We start from the raw sequence: 21,696 nt of genomic DNA on the forward strand, positions 1-21,696 counted from the left end.
ATGTATGCTCATCGGGTCCATGACTCTTAGCCCTGAAAAAATAATGGACCTACCATAAATAGTTTTGGAGATAATTAAGTTTGAACATGGTCACTCAGGCAGTGACGCCAAATCAGGGGGAGGGGGTGTCCTTATTTACAGATTTTTTGTGGAAAAAGTATGCACAGCTGAAATCTGCAATGGTGGATATGTTCTATTGGATGTTTAAGCCATCACATATTTTTTTTCAACCAAATCCGAGGGGGTCGAGTGGGGACCATTTGCTGATTCCAGCTGGAATGACCCGAAGATTGACCAACAGGCTGGTCCACTTGAGCCATTAAACTTCCAACACTAAAATGATCGGTGTCTCAGTTATTTTGTCCACCCCATGTGTCTTGCCACTTTGAAATATCCAAAGGAATGGTGTCAAATCATTGAATCTCACAAACACAGTGCACTGCTGAAAAAAAGGCATATTGTCCTGCCAAACTGTGTGTGCGTGTGTGTACGTGTGCCTGAGTGCGTTTTTCTGAAGTGTGTGTGGCCCGTGGGCTTCTTTACATACACTGACACAGTAGACCGGGTGTGTGTGTGATTGGGGGGGAAAGAGTCGGGGTTGAATTAGGAGGTGGGGGGGGGGGGGCAGAATAGTGTGTGGGGGTTTCGGGGGGGCAGAATGATGTGTGTGTGTGTGTGGGGGGGGGTGGTTTGACTTTGGCCAAACCTTTCACATTGGGTGGGGGGGGGGCGAGTGAGGGAAGAATGAGTCAGGGGGGTTGAGGGTGGTGGGCAGAATAGTGGGGGGTGAGTGAGGGGTTGGGGGGCAGAATAGTGTGTGGGGGGGATGAGTGAGGGGGTTGGGGGGCAGAATAGTGTGTGTGGGAAAGGCACTGTAGAGCAGGGGAAAGATGAGCGGGGGATACGCACGCACACGCACGCGCGCACACACGCACGCACACTCAACCTTGCTTTATGCAAAAATGTAGGCCTGAAACACTTTTGGTCAGAAATCTAATGTGAAAAGTTTGGCAGATCAATAGCCTTTTTTCAGCAGTCAACTGTGTATGTGTAATTCAATCATTTTCTGACAACAATCCTTAGGATATTGTCTATAGGAAATGTACATCTTTCTGTTGCCAACCTTTGTACTCACGTCTGTAGATAGGAGATTTCACTGACAATAAGTTATCTTTATTGATAATTATGGTCTTACAGTATTGAGAAAAATGTATGAAAGTCTGCCATTCTGAAAAGGCTGTAACAGACCTGATGGACGTTCAGTTGACCTCTTGTTCTGGATGCAGACTGGACAGTCGGAGACGAATTTGGGGATCACTCTCCCCATTGACGGCCACTAGAATCGTCGGCTGATGAAGGATTCGGTTCGGCCGGCTCCAGGGTGGCAGGACAGACGGGAGTAGTGACCCCATTGCATCAGCTGTGGACGTACAGAGACTGGAACATACAAACAGTTGGCTGGACAATGACTAGGGGAGGGTTCAGAGTGATGAGCACTCCGTACGAGGGTCTCAATGTCCAGAATGGCAGAGCCAACAAGGCAGCGTTTTGGAAGAATGGTAGTGGGGGAAGAGGCACTGTCCGAACTGATAAATGCACGGGAAAGGGCGTCAGGCTTTCCGTTCTTTGACCCAGGACAATAGGAGAGGGTGAAATTAAATCTTGAAAAGAAGAGGGAGCAGCGGGCTTGACTGGGATTCAGGCGTTTGGCAGAGCCTAAGTATTCCAGATTTTTTATGGTCTGTCCAGACCAGGAATGGCTGTGTGCTCCCCTCCAACCAATGCCTCCACTCTTCTAAGGCCAGTTTCACTGCCAAGAGCTCCCGGTCACCGACATCGTAGTTGCGCTCACTGGGAGAGAGCCGGTGGGAGTAAAAGGCACAAGGGTGTATCTTCTGGTCTTTCGTAGACCGCTGGGAGACCGCACCCATATCCGAGGCATCCACCTCCACGATGAATTGTCTGTCCGGGTCAGGTTGTATGAGGATGGGGAAGAGGCGAAGCGGGTCTTCAGGGTCTGGAAGGCCTCATTGGCAGATGGGGACCAGTGGAATGCTACAGCAAAAGATGTTAGGGAGGTCAGGGGGGCAGCAATAGTGCTATAGTTCCGAATGAAGCGGCTGTAAAAATTGGCAAAGCCAAGGAACCGCTGTAGCTCCTTGCGTGTTGATGGTTTTGGCCACTCTGCCACAGCACACACCTTGCTTGGATCCATTTGTAGGGTTCCAGCAGAGACCACAAAGCCCAGGAAGGAGATGGTGTCTCGGTGGAACTCACTCTTCTCTGCCTTCATGTAGAGGCGATTCTCCAGAAGGCGTTGGAGGACTGTTCCGACATGGCTAATGTGTTCAGGTAAGGACTTCGAAAAAATAAGGATGTCGTTCAAAAAAACAAAAACAAACTTGTTCAGCCTGTCCCTAAGGACATCGTTGACAAGGGCTTGGAAAACGGCAGGTGCATTAGTTAGGCCGAATGGGAGAACGAGATATTCATAATGGCCAGAGTGGGTGTTGAAGGCGGTCTTCCACTCGTCTCCCTCCTTAATCCGGACCAAGTGGTAGGCATTGCGGAGATCCAACTTGCTGAACACTGTAGCACCTTGTAGCATTTCAAAGGCTGAAGACATAAGGGGAAGGGGATAGCGGTTTCGGATAGTAATCTCATTCAGTGCCCGATAGTCGATGCAGGGTCGAAGTGAGCCGTCTTTCTTGCCGACAAAGAAAAAAACGGTGCCTGCAGGTGAGGAAGAGGGGCGAATGATGCCTGTGGCAAGGGATTCTGAGATATACTTGTTCATTGCCTCTGTCTCGGGCTTAGAGAGAGAATATATGCCGCCTCTAGGGGGAGATATGCCAGGCAAAAGGTCAATGGCACAGCCATAGGGTCTGTGTGGGGGTAACGATGTGGCTCGGGACTTGCTAAAGACAGTTTTCAGGTCCAGGTAATCGAGAGGGATATCCGACAGGTCAGGGAATTCCTCCGGGGGTTCAGGACTAGGAGGCTCTGAAGGGGTTGCAGAGCGAAGGCACTGAGAGTGGCAGGAGTGGTTCCATCCAAGGATCTTGTTGTTGGACCAGTCGATGAGAGGATTGTGCTTGGACAGCCAGGGATTTCCCAGGATGAGGGGAGGTTGAGGGGAATGAATTAGGCAGAGGGTGATCAGCTCCCAGTGGTTGCCGGACAGGGTGAGGCTAACTGGAATGGTGGTGTGAGTAACCTTCCCCAGAGATGCTCCATTCAGGGGTGATTGAAGGGGAGATATCGATATGGCCAGCTGGGATGCTAGGGAAGAGTCAATAAATCTCTCATCGGCACCTGAGTCAATCAGCACCTGGAAGGTTTGACGTTGCCGACCCCATTCAAGAATTGCAGGGAACAGGTTGCAAGGAATTGAAGGGGATGGGTCGACTGGGGTCACGCTCACCAGTACTCCTCGCTTTACTGGTGAGAGTTGGCTTTTAGAGGACAGACAGCAGCAAGATGGCCCAAGTGGCCACAGTAGAGGCAGGAACCGGTCTGAATTCTTCTTTGTCTCTCTGCTGGTGACAGCCGGGTTCGATCGACCTGCATGGGTTCGAAATCTCTTGGTGCAGGAGGTGGAGCTGATTGCAGGCCTGGTGTTGATTGGAAGGGGGTGTTGGTGTCGCTGGGTACACTCAGGGGCCTTGTGAAAAATCCCCCTCCTTGGCGTGGTCTCAGGCGGTTGTCAATGCGGATGGCATGGTCCACCAGGTCATCAAAGGATTCGGGAGGCTCTTGGGTAATGAGTTGGTCCTTTACCTCCTCAGGTAGGCCATTGAGGAAGGCATCGTACTGGGCATCGGTATTCCAGCCACTGGAGGTGGCCAGGGTGCGAAACTGGATAGCAAAGACGGAAACAGATCTACGGCCCTGACGGATGACCAACATCTCTCTGGCAGCCTCTCTCCCGTGTTTCGACCTGTCAAACACCTTTTTCATCTCCTCCACAAAGTCTTTGTAGATCAAACAGAATAGTTTTCTGGTCTCCCAGACCAATGTTCCCCACTCCTTGGCTTTGCCAGAAAGCTGTGTTATGACATAGGCCACCTTGGCTGGATCCGACGTGAAGGTTGCAGGCTGGAGCTGGAAGACTAAATCACACTGGGTGAGGAATGCACGGCAAGTGCCAGGCTCACCTGAGTACCGTTCTGGAGGGGGCAAGCGTGGTTCATGGGCATGAAGGGTTGGCCGTGTCACGGAGGCTGGTTCAGCTTGGGTGCTGGGAGTGCTGGGTGCTGGGAGTGCCAGGCTCACCTGAGTACCGTTCTGGAGGGGCAAGCGTGGTTCATGAGCATGAAGGGTTGGCCGTGTCACGGAGGCTGGTTCAGCTTGGGTGGCAGGTGTAGCTTCAGCTGTGGTAGGCGGGGTCGGGTAAGTTGTCAGAGAAAGGTGGAGGTGCTGGATCTGGGCCGCCAGGTCGGCTAGGTTTTCTCTCATGCTCTCCATATTCTTAGCCATGGACTCTAGCAGGTTCTGGTGCCTCCCAAGGACAGTCCCCTGTAGTTCCAAGGCTGAGCGAAGGAAGCTGGGGGATGCTTGCTCTTGGGCGGGTCGGTCTGCTGGGTCCATGATGCTCCGATTGTACTGTCAGGGATACTAAAAAGGGACCCAAAAGCAGACAAAACAATGGAAGAGTGCTGATTTATTTTGTCACAGGAAAAAGATGTTCAAGCAATGTAAAAAAACTAGGGGTGGGCATAGATTAATTTTTTTAATCTAGATTAATCTCACTGTAATTATGAAATTAATCTAGATTAATCTAGATTAATCTATATCAAAATGGCTCATTCAGAATAGGCACGCTAGCAAAATAATGCCGAAAAAAACCTTCGGGTTTCTTAAGACAGATGGCGCATTAGACCAGAGCTCATCTTTTTTTTCCAAAATGCATCTCATCTTCAAAAAATGGTTATGTTGATACTTGGTGATGAAAAAAATCACTGCAATATGTGTAAAGTGTGTCCAATATATTAGGAAGCATTTACAGTTATAAGATGCTGAAATTTCAAAATGAACAGCGCTATACATTGTAGAGGCAAATACAGATAAATCTATCAAACATTTAGGCTATTTAAACAACATTACCTCAACAATTAAGCATTTTTAATGGAGAGAGAGAGATAGAGAGAGAGAGATAATCTGCCACTGACTGTTTAAAAGGGCGGCGGCTCCTTTGAGAGAGGGAGGAGCTCTGCGCACAGTAGTTCTGGGCACAGCAGCCCTCAGCAGATCTAGAACCTGCAGCACTGGCACACGCCGATTTGGCCTAGTAAACCTGACAATTGTTTTCAGAGTCAGAACGCCAGAGGAGTTACAACTTGAAATGAATTCAGTTGGCAAAAAAAAAAATCAAGCGCGACAACCGCGAGGATTATTACCGTTTGACATGAGAATATCTCACTGAGTCGCAAATGTGCGCGATTGCAACACAAACATTCAGTGAGAGTAGATATTGACAGTTTCAGTTTGACAATCTTCAAAATGCATATCACACGGAATGTTTTGCAATTATGGCACAGGCAAGATTTCTGGAAGTTGTTTAGGCTATGTGTTCCATGCAATGCGTGAGGAAATGTAGGCTATGTCGGGCTGGTAGCCTACTCACACACAATAATGTCTCTCTATGTTCACCTTAAACAATAACGTCTCTTTAGTCTACCACTTATGAAAAAGCTTTCAAACAACACCTACCACGGCAGAGGGATTAATGTTTTCAGCATGCAAACACTTCATATTTAGTAGGTCTGCTGAAGCAGCAGGTGAGGAGAAACGACTGGAGCGCAGTCTGAAAGCGTCTGTCAATTAAACGCTATGGTGACGTGCATACCCAAATTCCAAATCTATATTTTGAGAATAGATTAACGTGCGATATTTTCTTTATCGGGCGACAAGAGTCTCACATTATCGCAGCACGTTAACGCCGATAACGGCCCACCACTAACAAAAACACATCGTTTTGACAGGGCAAAAACGCAAAGTCCAACATTTAAGCACCAGGGAAAAAATCTTCAACAAAAAGGCCAGTCAATGGTGCATCAAAATTCCAACAAAAAAAGTCTTAGCCATGCATGAAGTCCAACAAAAAATCTTCTTAGCTATGCATGAAAAGTCCGACAAAAATCTTCTGGCTTTGTCATCAACAGTGCAACAAAAAGTATTCTATCTCATCATCAAATGGCCAACAAAAATCTTCTTATCCAAAAGTACATACAAAAACAGCACAAGGCTTTCAAAGAGGAAACCGCAAGACTTACAAAACGTGGCAGGTCACGGCAAGACAATCGGAGAAAGAACACACAAAATCAGGGTTTTAAATAAAGTAGGAATGCGGAACAGAACCAATAGAGGGGCAGAGAGACAACAAGGTCAAACGAACAGAGGTGAATGGCATCACAGACAATGGCAGAGTTCAGGTAAGCAAAAGGCAGATAAGTATCAAAAAATGTCCAGCAGATGAAGACAAATGGGCTAGCAAGTTGAGGCCCTTACAGTTTACATTTGTGTGTTGATCTGATTGTTGAAATGTTAATTGTGACAAATGTGCAAAACAGTAAAAAATCAGTAGGGGGGCAAAAATATACGCACGACACTGTACAGTATACCAGTAAAAGCTGGAAAACACATTTTTGAGTCAAGGTCATCCTTTATTAGATGGGATGATGAATGTAAAATAATATACAGATGGTCCCCCTACAATGCACACCCTTTGTCGTGACAATGCCACGTCATGTACCGTGTCACCTGCCGGGCCTAGCTGCAGTGTACCCAAACAACCGCCAGGTGGCACTTGGGAGCACTCGCTATACGCTTTACCACGTGGTAGTGCATGTTCAGGTTTGTAATGAGAGACCAATAAGGACCCAAAAACCCATAATCCAGGGCCAGATTAAGGTAATGTGATGCCCCTGGGCACTAAACCTCAAGTGCCCCCCCCCACAAAAAAAACCACCCACTCACGTGCGCCCGCACAGACGCACACGCACACACACACCTTGCCCGTGCCTTCAGTAACCCATAGCATGTAGGCCTAAGCATAAGCAAAAGTACACATAAACAGTGTCTTTCTTCCTCGCATATTGAAATGTCTTATTCAAAATAGGCTATGCGATATGCAATAGGCCTACATGAGTGTCTCAATAAAAATCTTAAATGCAGCCATACTCAATTATTTCCATATTCAAGTGTATCCATTTGAACAGGATCCAGCATATTCAAATGTGTAGGCTATTCAAAATGTTTTGATTGATCCTTAGAAATGTGTAGGAATCACTGTGGGGCATCTAAAATAGGCCTACTCTGGCATGATAGGCCTACAAGTCCACAATATTGAAGTTTGTGGAGTTCACAATTGGGAGGTTGTGTTCTATGAGCTTCACAGCTGTAAACTACTTGTAATTGTGATGAAGGAGGTTGTAATTGTGACTTAAGTTGTGGTTTCTAAAAATTTAACAACAAAAAACCCAACAACACTGCCCCTTAGAAACGTAGGCTATGACTGCATGCAACATAACGGCAAATCATAACTAATCATGGGCTACACTAACACATGGGAAATAGCTAACTAGACACTGTAGACCTACATGAAATCACTAAATAGAGACACCATGTAGCCTACTCATACGTGGTATAGCCTACACACACTACGGTAATAGACACCAACCTGCTGATTAGACGCTCTCACACGGCAGGAATTCATCAATTGTAGGCTAAGTTAACATGCGATTATAGCGCGGCAAGCGCATTAAGACGCATTTAAACGAAACGTCGGCGAAATCTCTGGACATTAATCATAACCTTCTACAACCTAATAGTAAACAGGTGACACACAACCAAGAAATATCCAAGACTTACAGTTTCTGAGCACACCAAAAACACCCAACAGCACGTCCACAAGGAGTTCCTTCCTGATCTCTTCCTCTCCATCATCCAGTGCATGAAATCCTCAGCCTCGCACTCCAATTAGCCTATCTACACAAGTCTAGTCACAAGGCTAAACGCCTGGGGTCTTTCTCTTGTTAAACTTTTCTCTTCACACAACCACTCAACTGATGTCTGTCCATTTTTCTTTTCTACAACCGCGGGCTTTTTAAAAACATGATACATTTCACGACAGGTGGAACGGCTCAACTGACAGGTTGAGGGAGGGGGGATGATTGTCACAGGACACTATTGCTCAGAATGATGATATCGTTGCTCTTATGACATTATGTTTTAATAGTGAATTTTATATGAATACGGTATATAACAGTGTCATGTTTAACAATTTTAAGTCTACAAACATTAATGAAAAAAAAAGTTTCTTCTCCTGTGATGCCCCCCACCGGCTGGGAATGCTTGATGCCCTGGGCACTGTGCCGTGTGCCCATATGGTTAATCCGGCCATGCATAATGTATATATATGATCTCTCACTCTCTCTCGTTTATATCAGATAACCATAGCACAGAGTGGTGAAGAAGCGCAAATGTGTAGGCAACATTTATTACCATAATGGAATATTTTGGACGATGCTGACGGCATATTAATATATGCTCATATTCACCAGCACGCACCGATTCAGCGGATAACAACATGCCTAATTAAATTGTGAGAGACAACACCTCCAGGAAGTAGGAAGAGTCATGAAAAGAAAAAATAGCCTAATGATTTTTTTTAAAATGATGATCGGATGAATGGCCATTAGGCTAATGTGCAAGCTCTGACAAAATGTGTAGACCTAAATTGAGTGTAGCCAGAAGCCCCTACCGATTCTCGCATCGCAAGATTTGAAACGTCTAATATTGCAACTTAAGACTTGTTTTCTGGATGAAGATACTTTTTTCGTTTGGTAAAAATTACGGAGAGTGCAATAGCCTAAACCTCACCGCAGTAACCTACAGCGCCGTGTTTAAGCGTTTGAGCGTTGGCTATTTATCTCACATCGCCAACAGCTGAGGTGATAACCTAACCTACACTTCCCTAATGAATTTAATGTTGTCACATTGGCAAAAATTAGCAAGCGACTGATATTTCTGTTTTCGTGCTCAAAATTAAGTGTAAGCTATTGTCGGGTTCTGAGAGGGAAGGACAGGCGCACACATGTGGAACTCTGCCATAACCAACAGAACAGATGTCATGTCCTCACCTGCATTTTTGCTGTTTGCTATGACTAATCAATGCACCGTGTAGTATATGCCACTCAATTATGCTCAAAAACGTTATGAAATTATTTTTTTTCAACCATTAAACAATGTCTGCGCAGCCAGGGCTTTCCATCTTATCCGCGCATATCAAGCAAGGAGGGGCAACTTCATAAGCGTGTGCCAATTAATTAGCCTAGGCCTATTAGTCAACATTAAGACATGGGCCTATCTATGTATGTGTGGTAGGTTACGACATATTTTCGTTTGCATTCTTTTTTAATAAGAGTAGCCTTTTGCCACGGCCTTAACTGTAGTGTTCTGCGAGGGAACACATTTAGAACTCTCGTAGCCATAACCAACAGAACAGATGCACGTCCCCACCTGAATTTTTGCCGTTTGCTATAAGCCTATACATGACTAATCAATGCACCGAGTGTAGCCCAGATACCACTAAATTATGCTCAAAAACTGTAGGCCTATGCCAAACATTTTTTAAATAAACAATGTCTGCGCAGCCAGGGAGGCTTTTCATCTTATCCGCATTTGTTCGTTCTCAAGTGATTCTCTCTCTTGCCTGTAATTCTGTTTGCGAGTGAATCGCTTTTTTCACCCGTGTGGCTGTCGCTATCAGCCCCATCATCCCTACCCTGCCGGCTCCTGGTGCCTCTTCTCCATTACCTACGCCCCCCGCCTCTCTCTCTCTCTCTCTCTCTGTCTCTTTCTTTCCTTCTCTCTGCCGCACTCTCTCTTTCTCTCTCTCTCTCTCGCTCTCTCTCTCTCACACATACACACACACACACACACACACACACACACACATGTTCATATAGGCCTAATCTGACCAGGACGCATCTAGGCTATTTCATTAAGCATTGTGTTTTGTCGCAGGGTGACGGAGTGTTTAAGAGAAACGTAAATGTGGAGGCAATAGGCTATTTAGTAGGCTATAAGGGCAGCAAAGAGAAGACGGCGGTCTTCCCGGTGTAACACCCCAACCATTTTTTAACGGGAGCACTTGAGATGACTATGATCCAACTTGTCTTGAGCACCGTCGTAGCGCAACAAATCGTTATCGTAAACATAGCCTAGATAATTGGAAATTACAAAAAAAGGCTACATTTTATAGACTTTGGCTATAGGCTAACCCGACTTCTCTACCTGTTTGAATTGGTGCAGCCTTACAGTTTAATTTGGCATAGGTCAACTGCAAGAGACTACTAATTTGTGACTTGACGTGATGTGTGAATAATTACGCTATGCAACAGGCATATTTAGCCGCCCATTGAAAGGCGCGCACTCAGTCATTTTTGTGCTCATCGTATTGTGGTGGTACCCTGAATGTCCCGACCCCGTGTGTCCGCGTGCGTGGATGCAGGGGTCGGGGGAAAGACATCACTACCCATCCCCCCGGACCCAAGAAACCCTGCGCTCCGAAGACCCAAACAATTGTAGCCTATCAGTATTTTAGTGTGTGCCCAGGTAGTTGAATTCCTGGCATAGCCTGGTTATCTCAATCACGCCAACAAGATGTTTGCCCTCAGGCAAGTGTGTTCATAAAGCGCATGATGGATTTTCTGTAATAGGCTACGATCAGTAGCCTAAGCCTCAACTTGTCTGTCTTTTCTTTTCCTTCTTTCGATATTTAGTAAAATACGTTTAAGCCTATATACGATAATAAATAAGGCTAATAAAGTAAGCTAAATAAGTCAGGCCTAAATAAAGTTGTTTTAGCCTGCATGAACTCAGGTAATGCAGAAATGCGGAGGGATTTTTGATATCTTAGCCTATATATAGGCCTAATGATATTAGGGTATGACTTTGTGAACTTCATGAATAGGCTACTACAAGATAGTCAGGTAAACAAGGATTGACTTGTGGTAGACCACCAACATCTGATGCTGAAGTGGGGGAGGGTTGTTTTTTCACTTCAAATGTTCCCCGACACACACACACACACACACACACACACACACACACACACACACACACGTCTTTCCTGTCTGTTTTCTTTTTGTTGTCTGTTTGTGGTCTTTGCTATACCTGTCTGTGTCTCATGTGCCAGCGTCTGTACTGCAAAAAAAAAAGCCCCATGGGGACAATAAAGTACTACTACTACACACGTGCACGCACGCACGCACGCACGCACGCACACACACACACAGATACGCCGCTAATCGCTCTCTCTCTCCGTCTCTCCCTCTCTTTCTCATTGTTGCCCATACGTGCATCTGGATAGGCAGTGTGGTCACCAAGCACATTTTCATACAAATGCAGTTTTTTAAAAATGGAATCTTTATTCAGTTATTTGTGAACAGTCTCTGCTTTTCTCTTTCGACGTTGCGTCACCGTGGACAAGTGTCTGCTCAAAAACTTAATGCAAAGCGGCTAAACTTTTCAGAACGTGTTGAACTTTTCAGAACATGAATGTTTGTCTGTGGGGGAGGGGGTGGGTTACAGCAGTGCAGGGCAGTGCACAGCCTTCTGTGACATGTCGTGGCGTGACAGGTTATCCAGCCTCCGAAGGAGTCATAGTTCTCCAGTCATATTGTTGGTTTGAATCTCCACCGAATCAACTGAATTTGCAGTCCTAATCACAGATGATTGGCCTCACCTGGTGTAATAGACAGATGTCTTGTCACGTGTTGCCGCCATCCCCAGTTAACCGGAATCCCGTTGATCGCGCACAACAGCGCATTGAAAGGATGAAATGTTCACAAGCACCAATATAAAAACCCGTCTTCAACCTATTAGTCCGTATCCTGAGGATATCCGTTCCTGACTTGAATAGGCTAGTGCAGTAATAATTAACGGTAACACTTATAAGTTAGGGGCGGAATTGAGACGGTGAATGCAGGACAGAATAATAAAAACAAAACACTGTTGACTCGCGGTCTTGTTTAGGGCTCACGCTTGTGTTATTATCAAATGCCCAATGTTACTAGCAACGCGCAATTGGCGGACTCTTTCCACTTGTAGCCTACTAAAACTGAGGGAGGGATCAACCAACGTACAATGAGCTACACTGCTTCGCAAAAAAAGCAGTGCACCAATAATACCCCGTCTTCAACCTACTATTTACTAGATATATAGGCTAGTAATAGTATTAAGTTGTGCTACCTTGTTTTTTTTGTGGTAGCGACATTGTAGATCAGGTAATAGTCTGCAATAGGGGAGGCGGCCAATACGCCAGTTTTAAAGACAGAATGTCGTCGTCAAATGTAAAATCACCTCTCTCATGCTGACGTTACGAGGCACTACTTCATTACAATGTTGTTCATGTCTGTTCGACTCACATACATATAGGTTCTATACGAGTGGTTCAATTTGTGTTTTTGTGCTCATCGCACAAATGAGACAGAGATCTCTCTCATGCTGGCGTTACGGGACACACTTAATTACAATGGTGTTCCTGTCTGATTGACTCGGTTTTAATTGTCTTTACCGGTTCAAATTGTAGGCATGCAAACTCTGTATCCTGAGGATAGGCTACCCGTTCCTGACTTGAATAGTGCCGAAATAAATTAGGGGCGGATTGGGAGACGGTGAATGCAAGACAGAAAAAAAGTCGAGTTTAAATTCACGTGGTGGTCTTGTTTAGGGCTCACACTTGTGTTATTATCAAATGCCCTATCAAATGCCCAATGCTAAATAAAACATGCAATTTGCTGACTGTATTTCTACTACTACTAAAACTGGGGGAGGGACAAGCACGGAAGCACAAACAGACGCACAAACACAGGCAGACACTGCTCTGCAAAAGCAGTGCTATACTGCCCCCGCATTCCAAATGGCCACAGGGTGTAATGACCACGGTACGGTAATGACGTGAGCAGATTAAAGTGGCAACATCTGTATGTAGACCTATGAGTTATTTATTGAGTTAATTATTGAAATGAGTTATATTTGTGAGATGCAGGTACACATTTTAAACATATAATAGTCTATATAAATTGTCTAAGAATTGTCTTCCTCTCGCATCTGTCTGTCGTCTCTACTAGTCCCCCTGCTGGATGTCTAACTTTAGAAATTGTGTTCCCCACAGCCCTGCTGGATGTCTAATAGTGTGTCTGTCCAGGAATTGTCTTCGCTGCAGCCCTGTTGGATGTCTAAGCGTAGGAATTGCCTTCCCCACAGCTCGTCTGGATGTCTTAGGGCGGAATTCTCCCGTCTCCACTTAAGTCGGTTTTACTTGCGCACATTTTACGCGGTCTTATCTTGCGCGTATTCTACCCTCTGGAACGTCGCCACACCCCTCGCGCTTAACAAACAGCACGTGGCCCAACATAGGCGCAGGGGCGGTTTTACGGGGTGGCACGGGGTGGCACTTGCCTCCCCAGGTATATGTTTTGCCTCCCCAGCTGCCACCCCATTTTATTTCCAATTTAAGTATCAGCTCTATTTTTCAAACATAGTTTATTCACATAAATGCGCTTACTTTATTCTCTTTGACCCATCCAAGAAGACTACTTTTTAAAACGTCCTTCGACCACACCCCCACTGGAATTTCGAAATGGTTTTGCCCTTTCTGCCAGTCGTGAGAAACACCTCCCTCGCTGCCTCCTCCACGGTCGCCACACCACCACCACCACCCACCAGTTTCTAATTTATGAAGAGTGAGCTGGGACTTTTGCAGTTGCGCGAAAGCAATGAACAAGGGAGGAAGAGGTTGGTCAAAATCATTGAAACCCTTTGCATGTAAATTAAGCCAATATAGCCCTGTACGAGTCACAATTTTGGAATCCAATGTATTATTTATTTTGGTTTTAGCATACTGGTAATCCACCACAGCTAGGATGGCGCGCTATTCGTGTTCCTGTCACATAGCTAACAACCAGTTCCAAAACTAGCGCTAGCAGCTTTGTCTTGGCTCTGGAGTAGTTGTAGTAGATTCATTTTAAAATGTGTTAGCATGTGCGATGTTGCTGTTCATCAGAACCCAACGTCAGTACCATAGTAAACATTGCTCATTAGCGACTGGAAACAGCACGCTCGTCCGTGCATGTGTACCTATTTCACCGTTACTAGAGGTCTCTAGTTGACTGGTGGTGATTGGGGGAAAGGGGCAATGTGACAGAGTGGGCAGGCTGCACGCAGGTTGAAATGACAGCAGCGGGTTTAACTGTATGCAAAAGCGATAAAGTGCCAATAATCCGAACGCGGCGGCACTTCATTTGGCTGCGCACTTCACTCGCATAACTAAAAAAAAATCGCCACATGCAACACTTGTATTCAGCCTGTCCAGACTTCTTGCTTCGCTGAATCGCTGGCTGGAACACACATACACATTCTATTTACATCTTTCCCTGAGCGAGTAACTTGTAGAGATGTGTGTGAATGTAAAATTAAATGTACAGACCATAGTTACATCTACATTAATTTTACATTAATATAAATCTACTCATGTTCATGTTAATTTCTTATCCAGGTAAGAGACAGCAGAGTATTTTGGGGTTTTTTAACCCACCCAAAAAAGTGAAGAGGCAGCAGACAGTGTTAGAGCAGACAGAGGATACACCAGAAGGAGAGGATTGTGAGCAAGTGCAGGAGCATGAGAGAGAGGAGCAGGAGCAGGAGGGAGAGGAGTGTGAGCAGCAACAGGATGAGACAGAGGAGTGTGAGCAGCAGCAGGAGCATGAGGGAGAGGAGGAGCAGCATCAGGATGAGACAGAGGAGTGTGAGCAGGAGCATGAGGGAGAGGAGTGTGAGCAGCATGAGGGAGAGGAGGAGCAGCATCAGGAGCATGAGGGAGAGGAGGAACGCGAGGTTCCACCTGGAGCTCATGGTATGTCAGAGCAGTGTTGCTCAACCTTTAAGTTAGAACTAGTGGTTTGGGGTGGTTGGGGGGTGGGTTGAGAGATCATGACGCTCATGAGCCTATTTGTATGTTTCGCCTTTTGATAACATGGCATGAGCAATAGCAATATAGGCTTTACGATTTATTTTGCACATTGAAGTTGCATATTGAACTGGTCCATTGATTAAATATACATTAGCCTCTTAGGTATTGTATGTGTCAGTGTTTCCCAAGCTATATTTCACTGTCCTAGTGTGTTGAGTTTTGAATCAGTACTATGCTCATCCATATCTGACCCCCTTTCTCTCTTTACTGTCTCAAAGTCAAAGTTGGAAGGCCCAACCCAGCCACACCTGAAAGCCTTTCCGAAGACCATGCAAGGCTGTGCACAGTGATCTTTTCACAAGGACTGGTATGCTGAACACACATGGCTTGAATATTCACAAGCACAAAATGCAGCATATTGTTTTGCTTGTAGGCATTTTAGCTTTTCGAAAGGGCAGGGCACTGTTTTTACATCGAAAGGGGGTTACTCCAACTGGAAAAAGGCCACTAACAAAGATGGGGTGTTTACTTTGCACAGCAAGTCAGAGGCACATGGAAATGCAATGATGGCATGGGGGGAACACCAAAAAATGACAAAAAACAAAACATCAGTCCTGGGGATGATGAGCAAAACAAATAAAGATCAAATTGAAGAAAATAAGCATTACTTAAAAACTCTAGCTGAAGTCCTGCTCCTCACAGCAACGCAAAACATTGCCCTACGTGGTCATAATGAATCAGAGACATCAAAAAAACAGGAACATTTTCGCCAAATTTTAAATCTAGTGAGCAAGCACGACCCCTTTGTTTAAAAAAGGTTAAACAAGGGACCTAGAAATGTAACATACACCTCCAAAGTGATTCAAAATGAGATCCTGGACAACTTAGCAGAAATGGTACTGGATGAAATTATGGATGAGGTTAAAGCCAGTAAGTATTTCTCAGTTATGGCAGATGAGACAAAAGACATAAGTACAAAGGAGCAAATGTCCATTGTCCTGCGGCGTTATTATGATGGTGTGGTCCGTGAGAGGTTTTTTAGGGTTTTCGGAAGCAAAACACTTAGATGTAGGGAGCTTAGCCAACATGATCATAGTGTGTTTGACAAAATTTGGCCTTGAGTACAGGGAAAACCTTGTCGGTCAGGGGTACAATGGCGCATCAGTGATGAGCGGGAGTTGCTCGGAAGTCCAGACAAGGATTAAGAAGGAGGCAAAGCATGCATTCCATGTGCATTGCAATGCACTTTGTCTAGACCTGGTGTTGGTGGATTGCGTCAAAAATCTCCCAGAAGCTGGATAATTTTTCTCCTTGCTTCAGCATTTGTATGTGTTTATGTCTGGCTCGTATGTCCATGAGAGGTGGCTGCAAAAACAAGCAGAAATGTTTCAAGGTCCACCTAGGGAGCTGCCTAGCCTTAGCGACACCAGGTGGGCGTGCCGCTATACAGCATGCCGAAACATAATGGATCGTTTGACAGCTGTATTGGCAGTTTTGGATGATGTGGCCAATGAGTCCGACACGGAGAGAGCTGTTAAGGCAAAGGGTCTGCTTCATCAGATTGATCTAAACTTCATTGGACTAATGACAGTCTTTAGAACAGTGTTGGGTGAGACAAAATATGTCAGTGATCTCCTTCAGTCACCAAACACTGATTAATTGAAGGCTGTACATATGGTGGAATGTCTTGGGCAGACTTTGGATGAATATCGCAGCAACCACAGGCGGTTTGATGAAATGTGGGAGACAGTCAAGCAAACATGTGAAAGGTGCAGCATCCCAGTGGCTGTTAGGTTGAAAAGGGTCAAAAAACAGGCAAAAACACTCAATGACAGCATCGTGACCTCCACACTTGGACAGAGAGGTGAGGTAGATGGCAAAGATGCCTTTAGACGACAAATATATCTTCCAATCATTGATCAATTAATTAGTGAGATGGAGAAGCGCTTCTCCAAGGCCAACATCAATATAATGAAGGGGATTCAGGGCCTTAATCCTAACAGTGATTCATTTTTGAGGGAGGACCTAATTATTCTTTTAGGTGGAGAGTATAGTTCAAACACGGAAGACTTGGCCAATGAAATTAAGCAAGCAAAACGACTTCTTGCAAAATATGAAGGAAAAGAAAACAGTCCCTCTTCAGTCAGTGATTTAATAAAATGTTTGGAGCCATTTAAAGAAGTTATGTGTGAGCTGTACCGGTTGTGTATAATAGCAGCTGTTCTCCCAGTGAGCACCGCCGGATGCGAACGCAGCTTTTCAGTCCTGAAACTGGTTAAAGACCACCTACGGTCAACAATCAGTGCTGAACGGTTGTCAAATTTAGCTGTACTGAGTATCGAAAAAGAGAGAGCTAAAGCCCTTGACCTAAATGTCTTTGTACAGCGCTTTGCTGCAAAGCACAAAAACGGCCGACTGAAATTGTGTTAAGCACTTGATGGATGAAGCCTCCTGTGTGATACTTATTTTGACAGGTGGATTATAATCAATGTTCAGACTTTTTGATGTTCTTAAGTATTTTTGTCTGAACAGAATAGAACTGAACTGAACTGAAGACAATGGCCCTAAGATATTTTTTGTTTCTGAAATAAATTTTGAATAGAATGAGTGGGCCATGTGTGTGTGCTTGACATAGAAAGGAGGGGGGAGAGGCAATGTGTTCCTATTTAGACAGACATTGTAGTTCATGGATTAACGTTGATATGGATGTTTTTCAGTATTCTTGTTGTATGACTGATGCTAATAATCAATGTTCAGATTTTTTGATTATCTTAATTAAGTATTTTTGTCTGGACAGAATAGAACTGAACTGAAGAGTTTGGCCCTAAGATGTTTTTTTCCCCCTGAAATAAATTTTGAATAGAATGAGTGGGCCATGTGTGTGTGCTTGACATAGAAAGGAGGGGGGAGAGGCAATGTGTTCCTATTTAGACAGACATTGTAGTTCATGGATTAACGTTGATATGGATGTTTTTCAGTATTCTTGTTGTATGACTGATGATACTATTCAGTAGTACGAGTGTTACACATGACTTTTCTGTATTTTCATATGTGAACATTAAAGTGTGTGTGTGTGTGTGTGTGTGTGTGTGTGTGTGTGTGTGTGTGTGTGTGTGTGTGTGTGTGTGTGTGTGTGTGTGTGTGTGTGTGTGTGTGTGTGTGTGTGTGGTTCTGTTACTGTTGTCAATTCCAATCTTCTGCCAAAAATAAAGTGTTATGGTTAAAATGCATTTTTTTTCTTCAAGACTGGCTTCATTACCTAGAATAAGATGAACTTGTAAAAAATTGTATGCAGACCTTTCAAAATAGTTGCATGTAGTAGTACTAACATTAGGATGCTAGTGCAGGACTAGCTGACATAAATCACTTGTATTAATCTTTTCTACATACAGTCAGTGTGAAGTGACTATTCGATTAAAATCCATGTTTTGTCACGTTTGGTGTTGACTGATATGCATGGCCAAAATCCAAGAAGAACTAAGACTAAGGTTGGCTTTTCAAAATGTTTTTTTGTCTGGTTACATATACAAATTGTACAAGGCTCATTTAGCCTTTTCAAACTGAGCATTAAATTCAGGTTTGGGCCAGTCAGCCATTTCCTCAGGTGCTCTCCCAGTTTACTCACCTGTGCCCTCTACAGGTCAAAGGTGAGTAAACTGGGAGAGTATGTGAGAAAGTGGCTGGGAGCCCAATTCAAAACCACCAATATACAAAAGGCATGGTTAGACATGGCAGGTAAATAAACTCAATGGAAAATAAAGAAATGGCTCCTACAGTGCAGACATGATTTTATGTTTGGCACCAGTAATTTTACCACTCACCTTAAAGGGACACTGTGTGAGATTTTTTGTTGTTTATTTCCAGGAGTCATGCAGCCCATTCACAAATGTTACCTTTTTCATTATTACATACCACCAACATCAAATTCTAAGTATTCATTATGACTGAGAAAATTGCATTTTTCATACATGAAAAGAGGGATCTTTCTCCATGGTCCGCTATATTGAATTTCCAGAAATGGCTATTTTTTGCTGCAAAAATGACTGTACTTGGACCATACTAGAAAGTATTTGTTTAATACTTAGTAAACTTTCATGTAAAGATCAAATTTGGCAATAGGCAGCCCAGTTTCAATAATCAGCATAGTTGCAGTACCTTTTTTGACCATTTCCTGCACAGTGTCCCTTTAATGACCATATATGTGGCATCTGAATGGATGTTGATCATTCACATTCTGAAGGAATTCTTATGGAATTATAGATGACACTGATGAGGTATTGTAATCAGTTTTCCTTGGTGTTACAAACAATTGTTATCTGACTATGGGAGTTAAAACTATTTTTTTTCCCATAAATTGCTCCCCGCACCTCCGCCCCCCCTCTGGACCTATCGCCCCCCCTCTGCCACCCCAGGGCAAATTTTCTAAAACCGCCACTGCATAGGCGTGATATATGCTAAATGGGGGGATGAGTCTCCGCCAAGTTCATCAGTTGTGGCTACAAAGAAACTATGGAGCATGGATTTTCAGATCAACCATGTGAAAACCTCGGCAGTCCATTGAGATCCAACACTGAACTTTAACTTTGAATTTAAAACCACGTGCCAAAAGTCCTCTTGCAAAAGCGTTTCAAAATCTAACCTCCGCTCCTTTTCACAAACACAAGGCAAGTATTGGAGGTGAGATAATGAGATGGGAATGCGATGTGTCCCTTCGGCGGGAACTCAGCTGAGCGTTTTGGTGCGCAACAGGTTGATTGAAATAATAAACATGATTAAACATTTTGTTAAAAATGAAGTTTGGCGTGTTGCCTGGACAATTCCAGAAATCAAAAAGTCATTTAAAATGCTGATCATTCCCACAGTTAAACAAACACATAGTAGGCCTATTTGCTGACTTTTAAAAGTGTTTCTCCGCTTCTCTGTACAGCAACGTTAAAATAATTGGAAATATGTGGATCTCAGTTGTCCGTCAGCATATTACACTTAGGCTACATGCATGCTGAAGAATGAACAAGGAAATCGATCGTCATGAAAAAACGGAGACTTTATATTTTGTCGCAGACATGGAAATTAATTGGACATGGGCATGCAATGCCAAGCCAGGACTTAAACGCGCAGCTGATGGGGTGTAATAGAGACCAGAAGCGAAATGCCAAAGACATGCTCTGATGTGTAATCCTACCTTTTTACGTTTAGCTGTAATGACATTCAGGAAATATTTTCTGCCTTACAAAAACAGATAGGACAACCTGTAGCCTACCTCAGTATGTGATGGTTTTGTATGTCGGACATCAGTTCAGAAAGTTTAATAGGTTACATGCACATATGCACGAGTTCCAATAAATCACAAAAGTGGAGGAGTTGAAATAAAAACCCTTTACTTAACGTTGTGGCTACAACATAGTAAAAATGGTGAAGGTTGTTTTTGAATAGGCATACTTTGGGTGTCTGTTAGGACGACTGGAACAGCGGTCTTTAGTCTGACGTGCCTTGTCAATTTAGCCTACTTGTGCATGGTGCAACTAGGTGTTTTTGGTTTTGGTTACCGTCCGTGGAGACAACATGGTGATCCTCACTGATTAATTAATTACCTGCTTTTGTTTGTAAGTTCACCGCTATGAGAACATGCTCTGGGCAGCTGGTCATATTTCGTCACAATTAACTCATTGGCTGCCAGCCATTTTCATAAAAGAGTACCTCGGAGTGCCAGAGATTTTTCAGCATTTTGGGCGTTTTTTGGAGGCTCACAGAAAATTGTCTATGTCAACACCATGCCTATCAAAACAAAGATTAGACGCTCATCTGTCATCAGATCATCTCTACCCCTTTCCGTTCTTTCATAATCATCTGTTCAAATTAAGTGGAATTCGTCAAAATGCTGCTTTCTAGCCAAAAAGCTGAGAAAACGCCATTTGAAGTAGAACTATAACTGCAAACGTTTTTGCCCATAATGGCATCGTCCTAACAACTCCAAACCTATCAGATGCTATTACAGAGTCTTCTGTCATCTGTAGCCTGAACAAAAGATCGTTTGTATTCAACCTAATATACTGAAATATAACGGGGGTGGACTCGAAAAGAAGGGTGTTTTGGTTTAGTTGCTGGTGCGCAGAATGGATCATGACAGCAGGTGCCCCTAACTCCGGGAACTCCCTCCCTCTCCCTCTCCCTCTGTGCTCTCTCTCTCCCCTCGTTGGAGAACGAATCACAGCTGGTTTATTTCCTCCAGAAATAGTACCGTGTTGTGTCTTGTGGAGGAGGTAGTCAGGCAGGCAGGCAGGCAGGCAGCTCCGCTTAGCGTAGCTTACTGCAGCTTCTTTGGCAGAGCGGACAATTTGCAGATTGATGATTACTGTCATCATGGTTCTGCTATAGTGATCTTGTCATATATTGTTCAATGAATTTTCTTTTGATAAAGTACTGATCACATATCCAACATTTCACAAGCCGATTGGAGTGGTGAAGGCTAGCTGGTCTGAGGCTAAGTGCAATGCTTGTAGCAACCCAATGTAAGTAGGCTGCCGGATGTGAGTGCCCGGATATCCGCCCGAGTATTTGCATGCATTTGCATTCATTTCCACCATCAGGAATGCTTTGCGGTACCACAACTACCCGATGTGAGTCGCGCTGTGTCGCCTGACTGTCCATTCTATAATATGATTGTAGCCTACCGTAACAACTCGGCCTCGGCCCCCGCCGCAAATATCCACCACACC

At 44.4% G+C, this 21,696-nt stretch overlaps 2 protein-coding genes across 2 annotated transcripts in view; both read left to right on the plus strand.

Annotated features, from left to right (window-relative positions):
• The first annotated feature begins 2,282 nt into the window (after positions 1-2,282).
• LOC134442451 (microfibril-associated glycoprotein 4-like) overlaps positions 2,283-21,696 on the plus strand; it is a 38,406-nt gene continuing 18,992 nt past the window's right edge. Inside the window, exon 1 of the mRNA XM_063192620.1 lies at positions 2,283-2,352. The gene's annotated coding sequence lies outside the window, so the exon portion shown is untranslated. The remainder of the gene's footprint in view (positions 2,353-21,696) is intronic.
• Positions 13,767-20,182, plus strand: LOC134442449 (rho GTPase-activating protein gacV-like). Its single transcript, XM_063192617.1, has 4 exons — positions 13,767-13,806; positions 14,567-14,870; positions 18,621-18,627; positions 20,177-20,182. The coding sequence occupies exons 1-4, from the start codon at positions 13,788-13,790 to the stop codon at positions 20,180-20,182; spliced, it is 336 nt and encodes a 111-aa protein (XP_063048687.1). The 5' UTR covers positions 13,767-13,787.

This window comes from Engraulis encrasicolus, unplaced genomic scaffold (assembly GCF_034702125.1).
Source record: "Engraulis encrasicolus isolate BLACKSEA-1 unplaced genomic scaffold, IST_EnEncr_1.0 scaffold_163_np1212, whole genome shotgun sequence".
Lineage (NCBI taxonomy): Eukaryota > Metazoa > Chordata > Actinopteri > Clupeiformes > Engraulidae > Engraulis > Engraulis encrasicolus.